The sequence below is a fragment of the Leucopleurus acutus genome (genome assembly GCF_964270905.1).
Source record: "Leucopleurus acutus genome assembly, chromosome: 10".
In the NCBI taxonomy this organism is placed as follows: domain Eukaryota; kingdom Metazoa; phylum Chordata; class Mammalia; order Artiodactyla; family Delphinidae; genus Leucopleurus; species Leucopleurus acutus.
In genome coordinates, this window is record NC_139153.1 from 88,738,789 (window position 1) to 88,762,204 (window position 23,416).

A 23,416-nucleotide genomic window follows, 5' to 3' on the forward strand; every position below is an offset into this window, starting at 1 on the left:
CACAAGACCAAAGCTGATAGTACCACGGTCATCTGCAGAGTCTGCTCTTTCTAGAGAAGCTAGATTTGGGGGAAAGGGAAATAACCACTTAGTAACTATTTACTACGTCCCCAAAATAGTTTTAGGTGGTTTACATACACTATTGAATACATTCCTTTCAACAACCCTATGAAGCAGACATTATTGTCACTTTTAACAGACTAAAGCTCAGAGGAGTCACAGGCCTAGGGTGACTGGCAAGTCCAGATGCAAACTCAGGTGTAACTGCTTCCAGGGCCACACTTCATCCACAGAGCGAGGCTCATTGTTTCCACTGCAGAGTTCCGGCACCTTTGTCAGAACTCAAAGACTCAAAATGCCTGAGACAGGATTATAACCTCTATCATCTACTTCTAAATCCTATAAAAATGGAAGCTGTTCTCCTGCTGCTTAATTTATTTTTGTTCATATCATTAGCAAAAACAGTTGTAACACCAGGACAAATTCATTAAGGAAGGATTTCTGACCCCGAGTTTGGCACATCTTTAAAAGCGGACAAATAATGAAGCGTAAAGCTATGTTCATTAATTTACGTGAAGTCTCAAATGGTGATAAAGGACTTGCCTGACGTTTCCCTTAATGTAAATGCCCAAATCAATATTCCTAACCCTTTGGCCTAATGCATGCAATCAAACTATAATTCCTAGAGGCCCAGCAGGGCCAGCAGTCAAATGACCTTTATCCTCATCTCACCTATAGGGCTTTTGGGTCACGCCGGCTCAGAGGAGGGCTGTTGAGAGAACTGGTGACACCATTTCCCAGGCTGGAGGGAGGCAGAGGAGAATGGAAAAAGCTGCTCACAGGATTTAAATGGGGCTCTGCCCCTTTAGAAAGCAACACTACAGTTAAGGAACCAGTGAAAGGGCACTGCTTCTCCTTATTTGTGTATTATTAATGTGATGTTTTAAAATACCACCCTTTTCTGGATGGACCTAGAGTCTGTCATACAGAGTCAGAAAGAGAAAATCAAATACCGTATGCTAACCCATATATATGGGATCTAAAAAAAAGATGGTTCTGAAGGACCTCGGGGCAGGACAGGAATAAAGACGCAGACATGGAGAATGGACTTGAGGACACGGGGAGGGGGAAGGGGAAGCTGGGACGAAGTGAGAGAGTGGCATGGACATATATATACCACCAAATGTAAAATAGATAGCCAGTGGGAAGCAGCTGCATAGCACAGGGAGATCAGCTCGGTGCTTTGTGACCACCTAGAGGGGTGGGATAGGGAGGGTGGGAGAGAGACACAAGGGGGAGGGGATATAGGGATATATGTATACGTATAGCTGATTCACTTTGTTATACAGCAGCAACTAACACACCAATGTAAAGCAATTATACTCCAATAAAGATGTTAAAAAAAAATACCACCCTTTTCAATAGGCTTACATGAAGGAATTAAAGCAGGCAGGGTCTTGAAATAATAATTTGCCCACCACTGCCATTTGTCATAAAATCCTTTTCACTGTGGCGATTTAAAATCAACCTTGTAAAACACACTGTGAGGAAAAACAGAAAAAAAATTTTAAAAGCCACTTCCTTTAAAAATTTCTGAAGTAGTAGTTAACATGTCAAAAGCCAAATCTCTAGCAATATAATTTAAATGCTGGATTACACTGTTCCTTCCTGGCCATCCATCCAAAGCCCCACGTATGATGTATGATTTTTTTCTAAACAACAGCAAACATTAATGGTTATGCTTATCAAGTGTGAGAGTTCACTCCTGGTTGAACAGGATGACACCCTTGGCAGTGTTTTGACAAAGGCTGGCCTACGTCATTCCATAATCAGTCAGATGGCTATACACACGGATTCTTCACATGTCCTCGTCAAGCTCACGAGAGGTGTCACTCACGTTTGGATTGCAGAGTCCACCACCACAATAAGCGAGAATATAGATAATATGAACTTCTTTGTCATGATTCCTAAAGCTTAACTCACATGCCCTTGACATTTCTTTTGAGTGAAAAGATAATACATATATTTAAACAATTTTAGAATTATATAGCCAGATAAACATCACTCATCATTGTTCTGAATGTTAAGTCATCGCTATATACTTTTTTGGGGAGCACTTCACAATTGTGCTGAAGAAAGGACATCAAATGATGCTTAGAAATGTGATACACATTTTCATTTCACACTCCATCAGCTTTTACAGCTGTAGCTCAATGAAATGTAAGAGAGAGCTTGGCAAACAGCCTTATTTACCAAGGTATAAAATAGGGGTCAGGTTACTTTTTTATAGAAAGAAAAAAAATGTTTAATTTTCACTCCACATTACTCAAGCAGATATTCAGCTAACACCCTAGAGAAAGGCACCATAACCACATATACTGACATGGTTTAATGCCTGTTTAACTGTATGTACGTTTTTACTATATTACAAACAGCTTTGCAAAGCACAAAACTTATCCTTTCCTTACCCCCTTCCACTGAGGATCTACTGACACAGAAACATACTGGATCAGATCATCTTCCGTGTTAAATCTTTCACCTGAAAATAATGGCTTTTGCCCTCTGTTTCTAGCCTAGAAGCAGAAACAGCTTATTCCCTTCACAGGCAGAGAAGCAAAGCTATAGGCATCAGCATAAATGCATCTTTCTAATTCAGATTTCAATCTGTCAGAAAGGATTAAAGCCTCATGCATACATAAAAAGGGAACTATAAATGATAACAGAAACATGGTGGGAAATCACTGTGCTTCCAGAGCGGCTGTTTTACTAGCAGGGTAGAGAGGAAAAGCATCTTCTACTCACCTCTGTTAAACCTGAGATTTCTCCTTTTGCTAATGGTTTGCTGATGGATGGCGCGTATACTTTGGCATCTGAAACTGGCTGCCCTTTCATAAAATGTTTTCCTGATTCATAAACGTTCACTTCGACCATTTTCCCCATGAATGTGGGGTTCTTTGGCACTAAAACCTTAAAAAAAAAAATGAGAGAAGGCTTAATTTTTAATAAAATTTTATCTTAGAACAGCTTTAGACTTACAGAATTATTAAGATAGCACAGAGAGTTGGTATACCCCAGACGCGGTGTCCCTCTTATTAACGTCTTATGTTGGTACGATACATGTGTCACAATTAATGAGCCAATGTTGGTGTATTACTATTAACTAAAGTCCATACTTTATTCAGAGTTCCTCACTTGTCCCTTAATGTCCTTTTTCTCTTTGGGGATCCCATCCTAAGTGGGCTCTATCTTCCAGATGCTCAAGGACCTGGGGATCTAGCAGGAAGGGAAGGCATTTCTGGGAGGGGTAAGGGGTTATAGACAGCGCTTTCTCCTTGTGGGATGCCTGTGGTCCGAGGGCACGTGGAAGGCAGGCCTGGAACCGCCCGAGGCATCCGCCAGTCACTCTTGGACAGGCCTTTGATATCCGACTCTTGGCTGTCCCAGGCAATGAAGAAAACTGGGACAACACTGATGAAAGCTTTATACTTTTAATACCTTCCAAGTTTGCTGTCAGAGTCAGGATTTGAGCAGCCACTTCAAATAAAGGCCCGCATGTCTGGGTGCATATGTGTGTGTGTGTGCAAGTGCACATGTGTGTGTGTGTTCTGGGGGAAGAGGAAGAATATTTCAAAGCCACCTTTTCAATATCCCAAACCTTGGTGTTTGGAGCTAAATGACTCCTTTAACTGATGGCTGCCATTCACTTCTTTCGTTCTGTTATGAAAAGCATGTATTTGTTAGTTCTACCTCCACGCAGAACCAGCTCCTCTGAAGGGTACTTTGGCTGGCTCACAGGAAACTGTCAGATGGTCCCTTTCCACTAGCGATTACTGACGGAGGTACTTGTTTACCTCGAGCAAATGTTTCCCCTCCTCTTGGACTTACAGGTAGTTTGTATGTATTATGTCTCCCTCACACTTCTATTTCAGTACTGGAGCTCCTTGCCAATCTTTTCAAGTCATAATCCAAAATAAACAGACTAATTCTAATCCAGCAATACTTTGATATCTAGATACGATCTTCTGGAAGTCATCTTTTTTTAGAAAAAGAGTTCCTATGAAATCTTTGATATGCTTGGTTTTAGAGACCAAAAAAAAAAAAAAAGAAAGAAAGAAAGAAAAATCAGATGAGAGCCAGAAGTTCCACAGCCAGCTTCTCCGAGAGGCAGAAACGGATCTTGGTCTTTCTGAGTCTGATTTTTTATGACCACTGAGAACACTGCTTCATCAAAGTATAGGAAGAAAGGTCACCTGGGTGGTGGATTACTCGCGGCAAGCAAATGGACTAAAAAAGCTTTAGTATCAGGATATGAAGGCCCTTTTAAATCAGTTTTTATAAAACAAGAAAATCTCTAGAGCAAACTGTCCTTGGGAGATCTGGTACTATTCTCGGGGAAAATAACTCTCCTTGATCTGCTGTCTTGATCTGAATGAAGGGCTCGGTGTTTTTTTCCCTCCGGTTTTAATAATTGGAAAAAGCTCGACTGCTTTAAATTGGAGGAAACAGCTAATGAGGCATGCCATCGCCTTTAAAATGAAGGGGAAAAAAGTTCCCTGCTGAGGCGAAAACCCAGATGGCAAGAGAAAGGAGAGGAAAGAGGCAACCAAGATACAATCAAGCTCCTCCAGAGGGCTGAGCAGAAGTTTGGCCTGAAGAGGAAAATGGCTCTCTGGAGTCAATTACTGAGGTGGAAAACGGGGAAGAGACAGACTCAGCTCAGACATGGAGTGTTCGGAATCCATCCTCAGCTGTAGTCTCTACTGGGGACCGAACGGGGCACATTCGGTCTGGGCCATGAAGAGCTCCCCCACTTTCCCTGAGGACCCAGTGCCCAGTCTGTGCCCCATGCTGGAGGCCCCTCCGGCTCCGGCTTCCCTGCTTTCTAACATGGGCAGTCGGCTTCCCTCGTCCATCCTTTACGTGACTTGCCCAGGCTGGCCTGAAGAGCCTTCCCAAGCCGTGACCCACAGAAAAAAATTTCACTTGTCATTTGATGAGAGTAGGAAAAAAAAAAAAGAAAAGTAGGAAAACTCACTTGATATTAAGAAAAGCGAATACGATCCAGGGATGACCCATGAAATCCCTGTGCCCTTGTGAGGGTCTCTCACCAGGAGGGGCATGTTACACCTCCTCCTTGGCCCTTCCCAGGGTCCATGGCCCCCGAAGGAGGCACTGTTTTCTTCAATCGCTCTTGAATTGCTTTACCACCTGGGGTAATGGAATCCCAAATGCTAAAATAGAAGTCTGGTTGCTGGTGGGGCAAAGCACGCGACTTTAACGGGCAGGGAGTGGGAAGCCTTTCAGGCTGGCCTCGAAGAAAACTCTCGTAGTGAAGTTGGTTTGATCCTTATGCTGGTCTCCAGAGTTGTTCACCCAACTTGAGTTGAGTCCAACGAACAGACTCCTTTCCCTTTGCCCCCAGCGTTTTTTATCAATGTGGAAGTTAAAAAAAAAAAAAAACAAACCCAAAAAAACAAAACACCTGAAACTAAACAAAACTAAGAAAGCCAACCAACAGACCAACCAATCAGAAGCCTGTGTGAGTGCTGTGACAGGGACAGGAAATCCCTGCCCTTCCAGGCTGATGTCGCCGGCACAGACATCCTTCCTGTCTTCTGGACAGAACTTTCCCCTCCACGTTGCCAGGCTGTGGGGATTTTGGCAGTGAGAATTGCCTGTTCCAAACTCCGCAAAGCCAGAGGCGGGTCCTGTCAAAGATGAATGGGGACTAAAACACACTTATTCCTTCGTATAGCATGTTCTGGAGATTAAGCCACAGAGATAAGCCCCATGTTAGCCTGGTTGGCTTGATGCTATAAAATAGCCTTCCTGCGACAAGATTCTACACCTCCCTCCCCACCCCCGCCCCCGCTTTAAGTCTCTTTCGCTTAAATTGATTGACTTTTAGAAGTCTTTCTCATTTTGGAGAAACCCTAAGAACGTGGGAGTACCTCTTACCTGCTCATAGAATCGATTGTGTGCAACATAAAACTTGGAATCAAAAGATTCTTCTGTGACTAACACTTTTTGTCTCTCACCAATCTGTGGAGAGAAGGGGAGAAAAACAGGAGAGATCAGGGCAAACACCTGAGCATCCAAAAGAAATGCCAACCCAAACAGTTATGGGCCGTAAGTCGTGTCTCCTTGAATTTAAAGTAGACTCCAGATTGCCAGCTACTTAACAGCCAATGCAAGAGTCACTGATTCAAATGTTCAGAAAGACATTATTATCTATGTAGTAATATCAAATTAGTGTAGAACGGAATCTTATTTTCTTACAGAACTATGAAACAAAACTTGATCTTATTTCCTTCTTCAACGTAAGTTAGATAATTAAAGGCTTCTAAGACATACAAAAATCTTCTAAGTATCACTTTGTTTTTCTTGAAACAAAGTTGCAAAACAAGTCAGAACAAGCTGCTTCTAATCCAAATTCATGAAAATATTTTGGCAAAATATGAAGTGGTAATAAACATTAATTTGAGTTACGAGGGATGTAACACTAAAGAAAATGCCTTAAAAACTAGTCATTAAGTCCCCGTACCTAAACATTTCACACGTTACATGCAATTCTGAAATTACTGATTAATTCAGTTATTTACTTGTTATATACGTTTTCTCTGTCATGGGCAAATGTCTCTTTTTTGTTGCAGGCATGACCCCATATTCATTTTATTTTTTTAAGAGAAAGACAGCAAAAATAGGGGACTGTTAATTCTCTACAGGATCTATATTTACGATCTAAGCATGCATTTTTAATAACCAAGAAGTTAAATCAGCCAAAACGTTGGTTAAAGCAATGTGACCATTTTAAAACAGTCTACTATTTCCAACTTTATTCTACTGTGAAATGCAACATTTAAAGTATCATTACTTTTTTTTTTTTTTTTACAACATTGTCAAAATGTCTGATTTAGCAAACCAGCTGTATTGGATGATTGTGCCTGGAATCATTTTTGCCATTGCTACTTGATAAACACAACCCTCTATGTTAAAGCATGTTGGCAAGATCTTTTAAACGAAATCCCTATTCTCATATGTAGGGACTTGTCACCATGTTCAGGCAGTTACCACTTAGGCAACATAAACACAGCTGCACTAAATAGACCACCTAACAAAAAGAAAAAAACAAAAACACCAAACTCTTCTGTCCATTATACAATGCTAATACCTAAATACACCATAATTTGCTCTTTTTCACTCTCTCATTCAAATGTAGCTCCCTTAGCCGAAGGTTGTAAGGTCTCTAGGATACTTATCAAACACTTAACTTAGTTCACTCCTTGAAAACCAGTGAAAAGTTCCCGCACTATTGTCTCTTTTAAAGATCAAGGAGAAACAAAAGAACTACTCCCAGCTTCTACTTTGAGCTTTAATGGCCCTGTTTATTAAAAAAGACTGATGAATATTGGGTTTCACAGAAGTATATTCTTCTGGAAGGAAACTTAGAATGTTTGCACACATTTCACAGTGCGAGTTGCTTATAACTTAAGATAAGTATCTGTCAATGGTTCTTAAGGAAATCTGCAATTACACTTCATCTAACATTAAGTTTTCAGGAAATTAACAACAATGCGAGAGAGCAGAGCCACTGAAAACGTATGCCGCTTTTTTCCTCTTGTTGGAATTAATGTGGACAGTTGTAGTAATCATCTTTGGGCTATTCCATTTTATCTGGAGAGAATAACGATGACAGTAATATATACATATTGAGTTAGAAAGACTTGCTATGTTTATACAGTAGAGGGCAGGGCTTTCCATCAACCATCAGAGAAGTATTTGCATGTGAGTATTTAACTATTATTTGCCAAAGGGATTCAGGAAAATTGCCATGGGCAGTAATTTATAGTGGCAAACACCTCTCCAGTCACCCTTTTGGTCCCCTCAACTATGGATTTTGTCTCATTGGTGAGGCTCTTAAAGTTCCCCAGAGGCTGCTGAGCACAAGTGAGCATAAGCAAGATAGGACTTTGATGAAGAACTGATGCAGTCTATCCCCACCCCCTAAAAAATCCAACAAAAGCAAATAATAAATGCTCTACGCAGAACTTTTTTTTAAGAATGAAGTTGCAATGAAGTGAATGATCAAATATGACCTTTAAGAGAATCAACTGTTTCAAATAACCTTAAAAACAACAAGGGGGGGGCTTCCCTGGTGGCGCAGTGGTTGAGAGTCCGCCTGCCGATGCAGGGGACGCGGGTTCGTGCCCCGGTCCGGGAAGATCCCACATGCCGCTGAGCGGCTGCGCCCGTGAGCCATGGCCGCTGAGCCTGCGCGTCCGGAGCCTGTGCTCCGCAACAGGAGAGGCCACAGCAGTGAGAGGCACCCCCCCCAAAAAAATAAAAATAAATAAATAAAAACAACAAGGAAGTTAAGGGATGGGGGGTGGGTTTCAGCTGGAACTCTGGAAGAGGCAACTTTGCCTTGGTGACAATAAGGAAACTTACGGGCCAAACGTATTATTAGCCTCAAATGTTTTTTTAAATGAGTCACCTCCTTACTCTCCAAGTGTTTTCTCCCCAGCCCCACTCAATAACCCAGTATGGTTAAAGACCACGTAACAAGATTTAGGATAATCATCCTGATTTACCTAAGAATGCCTCTCCTATCCAGCAAGGAAGTCCTGTTCTCAGAGGAAAAAGCAGGGCTTCAGAAGAAAAAGGGCAACAGGTACCCTTGGGCCACTAGGACTACAGCCACCCAGCTTTCTATTATGCTAAAGGCAGAGCTAATCCACTAAAGCAGGGGTCCCCAGCCCCTGGGCCACGGACAGGGTCGCAGAGCAGGAGGTGAGCGGGGGCCGAGTGAGTGAAGCTTCATCTGCTGCTCCCCATTGCTCGCATTACAGCCCCCCAGTCCGTGAAAAACTGTCTGCCACAAAACTGGTCCCTGGTGCCAAAAAGGCTGGCGACCACTGCCCTAGAGGGACCAGTTTGCCTTAGAGAATGATGGGTGTACACTGCGTCTTCTCTGAGATTCTGCAACATCTACTCTCTGCTGACATTCTGCTGAGAAGGCGGCTTCCTGGGCTACTCACCATCCCTGTCAGAACCTTCCCTAACAGCTGGAACCTCTGGCAGGAATGCAAGGTTACATCACTGGCTTAAGACAAGCCCTTTGAAGAGGAAGTTAACAACAAGATTGCTTGAGTAATTAAAAAAATGAACAAACTCCTGAGTTTATAGAATATATATATTTGTATACATACACACACACACATATATTTTGAGAATGTAGAGGAGGTTGAAAATAATGGTTTCCATAAGCTTTGTGACTGGTAGCACAGTATGGCTGTTCAGCAGGGATGATTAAGATCCAAGTGGAACTGTAAACCCAAAGAATGGTCGGTCGGTCTGGAGGGTGATTTTAAGATAACTGGAACTTTCAAGCACAGGAAGAAAAGGGGAAGTTATTTGGAGGGAGAAGGAATGGTCAGAAGCAGGAATGCACAGTTCTAGCAGAGCCCAGGGGAGAGGAAGAGGAAGAAGGTTTATTCAACACCATCAAATGCCACATATTCAAACTGGACAGTAGGGTGAGAGGACATGGGTCTGGGTAGATTATTTTTAAGGTAAAAGAGATTTGGCTACATTTTGGGACTTTGCTTTCCTCACAAAAAAAATGAGAGTTTGGAAGAAGTGACATGGAGCTGGGGAGACGTGAGCAGGGCTGAAGAGGAAGTAGATTCTGATTTTTAGAGGACCTTTCAGTTCCAAAGTTCTCAGTCGTCATTCATGGTAGATTTGGTCTGCTCACAAGGTTTCAGATGAAGGAAACAGGTACTCTAAATCCAGGCTGTCTCTTTTTTCACAGTAAATGTATGCTGAGAGCCCTCTGCAAATTACAGGTACTTTCTTGCTGCACTTAAAGTAACAACGTGATCTTGATACCCACCAAAGAAACATTTACAACGTTTTTCATAAAGCTATTTAGTGACCTGAACCCGAAGAATCCTGTCAAAATCTTCCCAACAAACCCCTTTTTAAAATAATCTCTTTTCCTTCTGATTTTCTTTACAGGTATATAATTTATAGCTGATTAAATAAAATGCTTCTTTGATTTCTAGAGCATTTTAGAGTTTAAGAACTAGGGCTAGGGGACTTCCCTGGTGGTGCAGTGGTTAAGAATCCGCCTGCCAATGCAGGGGACACGGGTTCAATCCCTGATCCAGGAAGATCCCACATGCTGCAGAGCATCTAAGCCCGTGTGCCGCAACTACTGAGCCCGTGTGCCTAGAGCCCGTGTTCTGCAGCAAGAGAAGCCACCGCAATGAGAAGCTCGCACACCACAACGAAAGTAGCCCCTGCTCGCCACAACTAGAGAAAGCCGTGAGCAGCAACAAAGACCCAACACAGACAAAAATAAATAAATAAATTTATTTAAAAAAAAAAAAAAAAGAACTAGGGCTGGGAATACAAAAACCCCTGCACTTTTATGGGAAACTCAGTTTCCATTTACAAAGTTTGACTTTCAGGACATTTGTCAGGACTTTTCAAAGTGGCTGTCAGTCCTGGCACCTACTGTAACAACCTAGATGTACTTTGTAATTTATTCATCAGATGTCAGTGAAGACAGTAGCTTTTCCAAGGATGTGCAGAACTTCACTTAGTACATTTTAACCTGACTTCATAAATACATTTGATGAAAAATGAACTATAGAAATAGTCTTGTAAAAACCTTCCCTCCATTTCACAGATTGGGTCACTGAAGGAAGAGAAGGTACAGAAAAAGTCCACAGGTTCCTGCATTACCGCTGATCTCACAGAGGTGATGGGAACTACAGCCCCCACTATGAAAGGAGTGTAGTAGAACTTTCTAGGCTTTGTTGAAAAGATATGAGAAAAGCTCTTATGCTTTTTTTTTTCCAAACCACAAAGGGAGAAAAGAAAGACCCTATTCCCCTAAATAGACAAAGAAGGTAAGAGCATGAAGGGGGCTTAGAAATCTCTGATTTCACAGAGGAAACTGAGGTCCAGCAAGATGCGGTGATTTGCTCAGTGGCAGAAAGAAGTCTTGGAAGCATTCCTGCTACTTGATGTCTCCTATTTAATTGCTAGCTGCAGAAAACGTACAACATCACGGCTCTGATTCTGCAGTGCATGGCTTTTCCTTGAGCAGAGAAACATCTGTGACAAACAAAAAGCAATGTTTTTTTAAAATTCAAGTTGGGGGTAGATTTTACAGTACATTACATAATCAGCTGGCTGTGTTATTTGTGTCACATCTATGCTTCGAATTTCCCGAGTGCCTGAAGTGGTGAGAAACATCAGTTCTAACCATATGGCCAGCTAACACACAGAAAATACACACTTGCATTCAAAAGCAGGGGTTTCCAACAGAATTTGGTTGCTGAATGAATGTTCATTCAAGCACATTCTATTTCTCCATTTGTCCTAAAACAAACAATATTCTGTATGGCTATTTAAGGATTTAAAGAGAGAAACTAAAAAGAATTGCTTCAAGACAGGCAGATAATACTGAAATTTAACAAAGACATTAAGAGTACTTGGGCTTTTACCTTTAACCCAGTAAGAAATGTTACTTGTACAAGTATTCCTTGAACTAGAAGAAGCAAAGAGTTTCTTTTAAACCATATATGGCTTTAAAGTATAAACTTTATGTAAATCTTACTTTTAACTAGTTTTTTTTTTCCCCCTTCTTCTCACTTTTGTTTTACTTAAACAGAAAGCCTGAGGTGTGGCTTTAGAAAATAACTGCAATTCACTTTACTCTGAAGGGTTAGGTTAGAGAGATTTTAATTAATTCAATATAACCACTCAGAGTATCCAAAAAACGTTCACAAGGACAGATATATATTAGAAGACCTGTGTAAGAGAAATATTTATTTCTTGAAAACAGTTATAAGAAGGCAGAGGAATTATTTTGCTTCCCCTGAAAAGTTTCTAGCAATTAATTTTTCTGTCCAATTGCCTTAGGTGGAAAAATGCAGATTAAAACACACATATCAAAAGCTCTCATAATTATTTATAGTACATTCCTAATAAACTTAAATTTTATCTATGTTTATCCTATACAATATTCTGACATGCTACTTCTGCAGCTAAGTTTTTTTTTTTTTTTTTTTTTTATTGTAGATAATAAAATACAATTTTTCTCCCTGACTGGTTTCTGAATGCATGACTCTGGGAAATGTCAAATGTCTTTCTTTACCTCCAGTCAAATTAGTTTTTTTTTTTTTTTTTTTTTTCCCTAAGCTGCCTGGAACATGTTAAACACAAGGCTGTGACCTTAAACTCTGAAATAATATTTCTAGTGTCTGTGCAAAAGCCTGCCCTCACATACACCTTTAGACTAATTACTGCAGTGTAATGTTGCCAGTGAACCACTGTAATTACACTTGGAGAAAAGTATGGTCTTGTTCTTTCCTAGCTAATGAAAATGATAACCTTTCCATTTTGATTCATCATTCACAACAGGCAGAACATGCGAGGCTGGGTCTCCACGGTATACAGTAATTTTCCTGACTGTTTATGCACACTTCTGTTTTCGGGCCCTGCAGAAGCTGGAATTAAAGAAGCAGGCATCCTTATGCTAAAAATAGTCAACAGTAATAATAGCAATAACATTAAAATTTAATATCATCCTTACTCCACAACGCCATTCTATAATGAAATAGGGCCATGACACAGGAATGTGTGTCAAAAATGATGACAGCATAGAAAACAAGTAATGAGCCTCTAAGTCCATCGTATTCAAAATGCTTGCCATCAGTTTACTGGTCTACTTAAGGATTCCTGAGAGAAGATGTGGGACAGTTCATTGTGAAAGGGGCTGAACTTGGATCCGACTCTTAAACAATGACAGAAAATACATTCTATTAGATTTTTAAAAAAACACTATCCTCTGTGTGAAGAAACACACATTCTTTAGCTATAATTATTATTAGAATTAAAAGTGTTCAAAAGGGAAAGAATGTTCCTTTAAGGTAGAATATCCATACCTCTGAAGTGTTTAATTTATGTTTATCTAGTAATTGCCATGAGTATCTTAGTGGCTTTATTATTCCTTATTCACATTTCAGAAATAACCTAAACACCAAAGCAAAACTGAAAAACAATTTGGCTTTTTGAAAGTCCTTCCTCCCAAAGCAATGATGAAAGTTACAAAGACCAGACCCAAGGTGGTTCTGTTGAATCAAATCAAGACTATGACATTTCTTCTAACGATGGCCCTTGTGCTTTTGTCTTCAATTGTTGGCTGGTTTTCTTCTAGCCATGAGCCCACCCCAGTAAGAGAAAGGCAACCCAAGGGAGTCTCTTCCCAGTTGGAGGCAAATGCCATTCTTAATAACAAAGCCATTTTCTTCTGCTGGTTGACAGCCAACAATAACAGTACAGTAACAGTGCTTTACTGATCTGCTAAAAGTCATTCTAGACAGCAAATGCTTACATGACAAATGCTGACCTGATCCCTTTGCAGCATTAGAAACCTGTACCTGAGCGCTGACTGAACTTCCAATTTGAAAACCAGCCAAGTTTTAATTACCTGCCTGTACATTTTTGGTATTCTAGAACATTCTCTTAACAAACTCAAACAAGTTGCCTTTCCTTATCACAGACTCTGGCGCAAGTATGTTACCTCTATTTTTTCCCACACTAGGCAAGCTCTACAATGCCCAGGCAGTATAGGAAACTGCTCAACATTTAAAACTACCAAAAGCCCTAAAACCAGATGTTGCCAGTAATATCTATTCATGAGATCTTGTTAATGGGATGACCAAGTGGGGCCAGTATGGGATATGTATGTGGAACCCTTTTTTAAATTAAAATTTCAATTCTAAGATTGAACAATTACCTCCATTTGCTTCTACCTTCCTGATCTTTTCCCATTGGTCCCTATCAATCATTACTCAGCAAGTCTGGGCCAATTTTCTTTGATGAGCGTTTCACATAGGCACAAAGGTGACCATCCTTTTATCTTAGAACTATTAAACAGACTACCTTCTTGGAAAGTGTCTTTAGAATTTTCACTGATGACACAATAAATAATCCAAATTACAAACTCAGACAGGCAGCTGAGCTTTAGAGAGAGAGTGAGTGTTCATGTAATCTAGTGATGTGCAGTAATTACTTGCGAACTCACCTCACAGTTGCCCAAAGCCCTCATTCCAAAAGCACCGAGCACCGGGCACCTTCAGTCTCCTATACTACCACATACTTCATCAAAACAATACAAGACTTGGAAGAATTCAAAGATTCAGACATTTGGAGAGAAAAGGTGTGGATGTGGTACACAGGACACCTAATTTTCTTTGGGGGGAAAGAAGGCTTCTTTTCAAATACTAATTTATAGGAGAAGATGGACAGGTTCTAGTGCACGCAGGCTCTAAATGTGAATTTTCTGAATTATGAATTCAGAGCTGTGTGGGTGGTGGAATTAAAAGATCATTCAGTTCAAGGGCTTCCCTGATAGCGCAGTGGTTAAGAATCCACCTGCCAATGCAGGGGACACAGGTTTGTGCCCTGGCCTGGGAAGATCCCACATCCCGCAGAGCAACTATGCCCATGTGCCACAACTACTGAGCCTGTGCTCTAGAACCTGCAAGCCACAACTACTGAGCCCGTGCACCTAGAGCCCATGTTCTGCAACAAGAGAAGCCACCGCAACGAGAAGCGCGTGCACTGCAATGAAGAGTAGCCCCCGCTCGCCGCAACTAGAGAAAGCTGTGCGTAGCAACGAAGACCCATAACTTTAAAAATGGATTTTATCCTGACAGTTGCTTTTAGGCATGTGGTAAATTAATGACTTAATCTAAAGCTGCACCATCCAGTACAGTGGCCACCAGCCACAAGTGGCTGGGGAGCACCTGAAACATGGCAAATCCAAATTGAGATGTGCTGTGAAACACACACCAGAGTAAAGACCTTACCAGAGTTCAAAAACTTAAATAAGAGTATAAACTAGCTCATTACTTTTATATCGATTACACGCATGTTGAAATTGTAAAAATTAATCAACAGAAACCTCAATGAAATTAGAGTCGGGAGGCCGGAACAGGAAGTCCTGTGCTTTATGAGGATTGCGGAGCCCAAGAGGAAGAAAGACTTTCTCTTCTTTCCTGGCAAGAGCTCTGCTAATGAGAGACCAAAACAACTCAGCCAATGAAGAGTCACAATAGTGCTTTGAACTCTCAGTTCCTCCAGTGAACTCTTTGCTTACTATACCCATCCTAAGTTCCTTTCCCCTCTTTAAAAGAGTTCTCTCCTTGCTGTGTGGGGACTTGCATGGGGCTCACCGTGGTCGTAGACCCCAAACTGCAATTCTCTGTTGATCCGTCATAAACCCATTTTTATCGGAGAAACAAATGGCAGCCTATTTCTTGTAGGTCAACAAAATGATGATATATTTGATATATAAATAAAATATATATTAAAATTAATTTCAACTGTTTTTTACTTTTTTTAGCATAGCTACCAGAAAATTTAAAATAACATCTATGGTTCATTTCCACTGGACAGCGCTGCCCTAAAACATTGTTAGGTAGTTTAAAAAAATTTAACAGAAATCCCCCCTTTCCCTATTTTAAGGACCAGATTGATCATTTAAAACATTTTTTTTAAACTCACCACAAATACCCTTAAATTTGCACTAATCATGTAAATGCAATGCTTTAATTTTAGGAAAGAATGCATACGTATCTATAAATTGTTAAAGGTAGGTAGGAATTTTGAACTGCTAGAGTTCTCTTTTTGACCTTTAAATTAATCTTGTTTCCATTCTTCTGGTCGACCCTAGCCTCTCCAAAAGCTTAAGGCATGATCAACTTGCTTATTGTTTTTCGGGCAATCCAAGCAACCAAAAGAGGCCACCTAAATTTCCCAATCTGTCATTTCCCATTTTGTGTGGCTGCAAAAGCAAATGGTGTTTGAACTTAAAAGGCAGAAACAGACCATTCTCAACTTCATTTTTTAAAAAGCCAAAATGAATGTCCAAAATAGGTACCGCCTTCGGTAAGATAAATCTTTTGTTACCAACCCTATTACCAGAGAACTCAGCATAGATGTGAGCAATAAATAACACGTGCAGTACACCCACCATCTTTCAACCATTTGCCAGTCGGGATGGAGGCAGAGGAAGCAGAATGGATTAAGCAGAAATCAAAGACAGCCAAGCTCTAATGGTGCCTAATTAGCATAACAAAAGACATCGCCACAACCTTTCAGCAGTGGGCAATACATCTCATTAAAGAAGACTGAATAACAATTATGCTCTCCTGCTCCCCGCCCCCCCAGCCCCTATGCTTCTTGGCTTAGCTCTGGGAGACCCTGAGAGCTGGGCTTGAGAGCTTCTGCTTTCTTGCCCAGGCACTGGGGCTGCAGGGAAAGAGCCCACTTGTATTACTGTGCACCTGCATCTCAATGCTTTATTCTGCTTCCTCTCCTGCTGTGAAAATGTAGCTTCTTCAAGCACACCAAGTCCTACTATGCGGTTTATAGGTATATAATATTGAGAAATAGCAATGATGACCTAAAAAATGAATACCAGTTCCCCCTAAAATATCTTTATTTAAAGAAAATGATCTATTTGTTTCTCTTCACTTATTCTGTTTTTCCCCTTTGATATTACTACCCTGTCTCAGAGTTAATGAAGCTAAATTGAAATTCGACCAAATTTATCGCAACCAGTAATTAGCCCTGAGTACGTGTGCATGCACATGTGCGCGTCTGCATGAACGCGCGCGCACACACACACACACACATACATACATACATCATGGAATTTAAATGAGAGCAGTCTGCTTCAGACCTATCCTCTCTCCCCATCTCCTCTTGATGATAGACAACCGAGAAAATATATGAAATCCAACACAAGGAAATTGAGGTTGCCGGTGAACACGTGGGTAGTTGTTGTATCAATTTAAACCAAGAATAAAAGATTCTACTTAAACCAAGGATAAAAAAATATTCTTCCAGGGTGATCACTAAGAAAGATGAAAGCTTCAAGTAATCCTATGTACTTTTTCATATCAATCCACTTTGGGGGAAGGATTGAGTGGGGAGGAGACAGAAAAGGATGCATTTATTTAAACCAAACAATTTCCAGTTCTGAGCTATATTTTTTGATCAGTAACCTTTCAAAAAGGAACCTAGTTATGAGGGCTGCTTTGATTTTTGTTTTTTAATGGTCTCTCCTGCCAAACACAATATTACAGAGTCTACTTAAACCCAAATACTGCCATGTCTGTGAGCTGCCCTAGGAAAAGCTGTTGATCACAGGGGTGGACAGGAACCTCTGCAATCGTTAGAGAGACTCGAGCAAAAACTGAGCCAATGCACTGAGTAGCTGGGAAAGCCTGCTGAACCCATGTAGTGTGCCTGGATTGTCCACACTGCTGCAAAGTCGCTGCCTTGCAGGAACTGAGAGACCTTGAGAATATTCAGGTCATTCACATCATAGGCAGCAGACGTGGGGCGAGACATTTTGGTGCTATACACAATCTGCACACGGCAGCACACAGTTAAAATAAAACTTGAGAAGTCACTTAAATCTTAAAAGGTCCTTCTCTCTCTGGTGAACTACTCAACATTCAAGAGCTGGTTTCCACCTTCCACCCTTTAGGAAGAGTGAATTTTTAAAAATCCTCTCTCCCACTTCTCCTGTTTAATAGATCACACTGTTTTTGTTTTTTACCTTCTTGCCTATTTCCACCTTAAAGTTTTGCCAAAAAGTAGTATTCAAACACAACACAACACGTTATTATGAAGTCTATCCTGCTTTATCTTTTAAAGTACAACAATTTGGTATTTTAATTCCCAGTCAGTAACTAGATCTCTGGTAATCACCACAGTCCGAGTCTACTGGTCTGACATCTTACAAAGGTATCTGGGTACATTGGTACAATTTCCTTCTCTTTTAAGACAGAACCCTGGCCAAGAAGAGAAGAGCTTAAAAAGTACTAAACAGGGAGTCAAGAAGCCTTTCATTCTCCAGACGAAGGAACAAGATAAAGCCCCAGAAGAACAACTTAGTGAAGTGGAGATGGGCAATCCACCCAAGAAAGAGTTCAGAGTAATGATTGTAAAGATGATCCAAGAACTCAGGAAAAGAACGGATGCACAGAGTGAGAAATTACAAGAAGTTTTTAACAAAGAGTTAGAAAATACAAAGAATAACCAAACAGAGCTGAAGAATACAATAACTGAAATGAAAAATACACTAGGAAGGAATCAACAGCACAATAAATGAGGCAGAAGAATAGATCAGTGAGCTGGAAGGCAGAACAGTGGAAATCACTGCTGTGGAACAGAATAAAGAAAAAAGAACGGAAAGAAATGAGGACAGTTTAAGAGACCTCTGGGACAACATCAAATGTACCAACATTCACATTATAGGGGTCCCAGAAGGAGAAGGGAGAGAGAAAGGGCCTGAGATAATAGCTGAAAACTTCCCTAATGTGGGAAAGGAAACAGTCACCCAAGTCCAGGAAGTGCAGAGAGTCCCATACAGGATTAACCCAAGGAGGAACATGCCGAGACACACAGACATCACACTGACAACAGCCACTAACTAGCTGTTTGACTCCAAATAAATCATTTCACTTTGGGGCCTCAGTTTCCTCATCTTAAAAAAGGGGGAAGGGGGTTGAAACCAGTAACCTGAAAGGCCACTTCTGGTCCACATATCCATGGAGGAGGCAGGGCCAGCAAGGTGTCTGTCCTGCAGTGAAGGCTAAGAGTACACGATGGGAAGGGAGTGTCTGCTGGCAGTGGTTGTGGTGGCAGCAGCAGTAGTGTCCCATGGACACAGCCAGGGGCTGGCCCTTGCTGCACAGCTTGGCACTGGTCTCATCACCAGTATTCCTTCCTTTCACTTCCAGAGCTGACACATAGCCTGGGATTAACAACATTTGCCAAAGGCAAGGCTTTGTGGAAGAATGAATGGGAGTAACATTTTGGGGATTCGGTTTACCTGTCTGGAAGAAACAATTAAAATAATTACCTGGCTTGAATCTTGAGTTGTCCTCAGATTAATGACCTAGCTTTTGGAAGTCAGTATATGTGCTGGAAAAGCTGGATTACTGTTGGCATTACAGCTGATAGTACTCCTGTTACCGCCAGGAGTATATTCCCAAATTTCATGCATCTTTCATTTACTATAGAAGGTAGCTCTGTGAGCTGAAACACATTCATGAGTTCAACATTTCTGCTGGATATCTTGATTGAAGGAGTCAAGAGAAAAATTTAAGTAGAAAACTATCTTGGGGCTCTATCCAATTACTGCTTCAGAATAGGCATAGGTTTTAGAAAGCAACACCATATGGAGGCAGGATTATTTAATGTACATAGACTGTTGCTAAACAGGTTAACAAAGCAGAAGGCTGCAGGGCCTGGACCTTACGGAGCCCAGCTCAGCTGTCTTGCTAGGCCTGCTGTCGTCTCTCTTGAGGAATCCTGCCCCAAAAGCAGAGATAACTCTTGTGCTCCCTTTTCAAAGCCATGACTCAAAAGGATTTCAGAGAGGTAAGACAAAGCATATTTAATGGGAAGAAAGGAGGATAACTGTCCAATATTGATAAACCCACAATTCATTTTTTCAGTAGCTATTGGAAAGATGAATTATGCTTAAAAAAAACAACAACAAAAAAACCCCCAACCTGAGCAGCTTCTTGTCACTTCTAAAACATGATCCTGTGCCTGCCTGAAAGAGTTAAGCCTATATAAATATTTATCATTCTTCTTTCAAAAGGATAAGAAAAATTCCTTTTGCATACATGAATTTCAGATTGCTAAGCAAACATCAGGATATGGTCAGGGGCCCATCATCTTAATGAGGATATGGTAATGATAATTTTTTTTTTTTTTAAGCTTGCTTATATGTGATCAAAAATACACTAGAGATTTTGATTTTATACTGGGGCATGCACAGACCCATGAACAGTTAATGCCTTTAGAAGCATATGGGTGGGATAACAGGAATACCATCAAGGGCTTACAGTGGGACTAGGGTGAAAGATTCATTAAAAGTGATAAATAGGATATGCCTTACTTAATGTCTTGCAATTGCATACTTAATACAGCAGGCCAGTGACTATGCATTTTAACTGTCTTTATTTTTAAGAGAACTGCCAGATCTTAATTACATATTAAACAGTTATTTGCAAATGAGGACTTCTTTATTAACATATCAGAATCATAATAATAAACAATTCTCTGTTACGAAACAGTACATAGGACAGTGGGAAGTTTAAGAACAGTACATACATATAGCACTACAGCAGGGCAAAATATCCTACTTACCTTGAGCAAGCTGATACCTTAAAAATTTTTTAAGGGAAATAAATAACCTAGATGCAAGTTCACAAGATTCTACATTTTATGAGATCAGAGATTTTGTTTCTTTTATTTGCGGCTATATCTCTAGTGCCAACACCATGCTTGGTTCACTGCAGGTGCTCAATAAATGTTGAATGAATGAAAGAACCAGCTCTTTTTTTTTTTTTTTTTTTTTTGCGGTATGCGGGCCTTTCACTGCCGTGGCCTCTCCCGTTGCGGAGGACAGGCTCTGGACGCGCAGGCTCAGCGGCCATAGCTCACGGGCCCAGCCGCTCCGCGGCATGTGGGATCTTCCCGGATCGGGGCACGAACCTGTATTGGCAGGCGGACTCTCAACCACTGCGCCACCAGGGAAGCCCAGAACCAGCTCTTTTAACAAGTACATAGTTATACTTTTGCAATTAGATTGTCATGCACTGATACTTTTTAAAAAATTTTAAATTTTTAAAAGTTAAAAAATTTAAAAAATTTTGCTTTTATGTTTCAATAACTGTGTATGTAAAAAAAAAAAGAGACCTGAATATTTAAATTATGAACCTAGACTATAAATGTGTTTATAATAAGACATGGATATTTCCTTCAGTAGATTGTAACCATATTTTAAATTATTTTGTTCCACACTGTTTTTTATATCTTTTTTTAATATCTTTTTTTATCTGTTTTTTATATTTTTGTAAACTGGAATTAAGTCATCAGTGAGGTTATTCTCAAAGGATTTACTTCTCGAATTTATTCCAAGGGACATAGAAGAAACGCATTTTTCTGTTACCACCTTCATAACAAATAGCAGCTGTAATAATCTTACTTCACATAGTTCCTTATTTATTTATTTTTATTAGAGACTATTTTTTTAGAGCAGTTTTATGTTCATAGCAAAATTGAGAGGCGGATCCAGAGACTTCCCATGTATCTCCCTTATAACTTGTAACAAATGTACCACGCTGGTGAGGAGTGTTGATAACAGTTCCCTATTTTTCGTTTTCAGGTATACATTTGTTGTTTCTAACTCAGAGACCAAGAAACACAAAGAATTTAAGTAACTTGCTCAAGGTTAACAGTGAGTTAGATACAGCTCCCAGGCACCAAGCTTCCTAGCCCAAGTGTTCTCTGCAGCCTACAATGCCGCACCATCTCTCTGCTACTTAATTTGTGGGTCTGGAAGACAGCACAAAACAAGGCCCTTAAGAAGAGGTATAAGAAAATAAGAGGTGCTGTAATTGGCGCACAACAGAGTAAAGCAGAAAAAGATGGGAAACGTTAGAGAAATTTTCAGTATTATCATTCACTAACTAGCAGAGAAAGATGGAAAATTATTGAGATCTTTTCTCAAAATAGTCACCTGGAGTTCTCTGCTTTGTATTATTTCTCTACTTACTTCTAGCACCTACCACAACCAAGAGCACAAGCACTGCCCGCCCCCACTCCTTCTGTTCCAGCGATGCAATGGCGTACCGTATTTCTCCACCACACACTCTCTAGGGTAGGTATTGACATTATCTTTTCTCTACAGACAAGGAAACTACGGCCCACTGTGGTGCTCTTAGCCAAAGTCACATAGTGTATAACGGTGAAGCTGAGTGATTTCCTTTTTATGGAGGTGATAGTTAATAGCTTACAATATTCATTCAGAAAAATTTTATTTATGATTTTTAAAAAATACCAAGATGTATTATTATGAATAAACAATTACTTCCAAATTCTTCAGCTTGCCAGAAAGCCAGTAGGCAAGAAATATAAAATAAATTTAAGGCTATTTATTTATTTAATGGTACGCGGGCCTCTCACTGTTGTGGCCTCTCCCGTTGCGGAGCACAGGCTCCGGACACACGGGCTCAGCGGCCATGGCTCACGGGCCCAGCAGCTCCGCGGCATGTGGGATCTTCCCGGACCGGGGCACGAACCCGCGTCCCCTGCATCGGCAGGCGGACTCTCAACCACTGCGCCACCAGGGAAGCCCAAGGCTAATTATTAAAATACACCCGTGCCCAGCATTTCCTAGCGAACACGGGGGCAGTGGGGGTAGGAGTGCCCTCCCTTCCCGAAACTACTTGCTCCTAAGTAGGCATCTTCAAGTTCAGCATGTGACTTTGGTTAGCATTAGTCTTGAGGTTAAATAAGGCCTCAGACTGATAAAGGAAGGAAACATCTGACTATTAACAAGCAAACCCATGATAATGAATTGTTGAATCAGGGCAATTTATTTTATAAGCCTGTTTTGGGTAATATTTCTATTATGGTCTCATTCTTTCTCTCTTTCTTCCCCTTCCCATCATGCCCCCCACCCAACCACCTTACTTCCTTCTCTGTCTTTGAAATTCCCAGACGCTCTTTGCAAAGATATTGAGGGCTTTGCTCACCCTGAAAGGAGGTGAGGAAAGGTGAGCAGTGCCATGCCAACAGCAGGTAAGTTACTTCCCTGCTAATGAGTCTATCACTTGCTGTGTCCTAGGTTAAAAGATAATACGGATACTGGCAAATAAGTTTATAAACTTTTAAAACTAATCGTGACAGCACTCTTCTCACACTTTTTGAGTTGAAATGTTGTTTGGGTAAAAATTCAGAAAAATGTGACAGGCTGGAATCACTCCCTAAGCTGTGTGCTCTGCTAGTGACCCCGGCATTACAGAAAGAAGAGGGAACCTGGTTGGAGACCAGAGCTGAGCTCTCACCTGCTTGGGTAGGTCCTCTGGGGTCCTCGGTCAGATGCAAACACAGCTAGTTCACTTAAATGAGAGCAGGTGCCATTCCTTAAGAAAGTGACAACTGCTATATGAAAATGCATTGTCGGTGATACTGATACCACCGTTATAACTACAGAGGCCCAGGTGGTGTACAAGTGAGTAAGTTATTGTCTGGAAGCTGTCCTGGGTTGGAAACCTTTTTGGGTACCATTTTCAATCAGATTAATTCCTTCTGCAATGACTTAACAAGATCATCTTTGACAATGTGATCCCTCCTTTCTTTCAATTAAAAACTCTTATATACAACTTAAAATTAACACTAAAACCAAGTTTTTTAAAAAAGCTAAAAAGTGTGGCCTCCTCTTCATTATTTGAGTTCAAAATCTACACAGGGCACATCCATATTAACAGCACAATGATGTCTTTTCCACTATCAGTGG

At 40.7% G+C, this 23,416-nt stretch overlaps 1 protein-coding gene across 2 annotated transcripts in view; it reads right to left on the reverse strand.

Moving 5' to 3' along the window:
• Positions 1–23,416, reverse strand: part of CDKAL1 (CDKAL1 threonylcarbamoyladenosine tRNA methylthiotransferase) — a gene marked incomplete at its 3' end in the record, with an annotated part of 657,220 nt that overhangs the window by 29,836 nt on the left and 603,968 nt on the right. For both annotated transcript variants that reach the window (XM_082848483.1, XM_082848484.1), the window contains exons 14-15: positions 5,959–6,042; positions 2,803–2,967 (exon numbers count right to left, since the gene is read on the reverse strand). In XM_082848483.1, the coding sequence (XP_082704609.1) occupies positions 2,803–2,967; positions 5,959–6,042 (249 nt within the window). The remainder of the gene's footprint in view (positions 1–2,802; positions 2,968–5,958; positions 6,043–23,416) is intronic.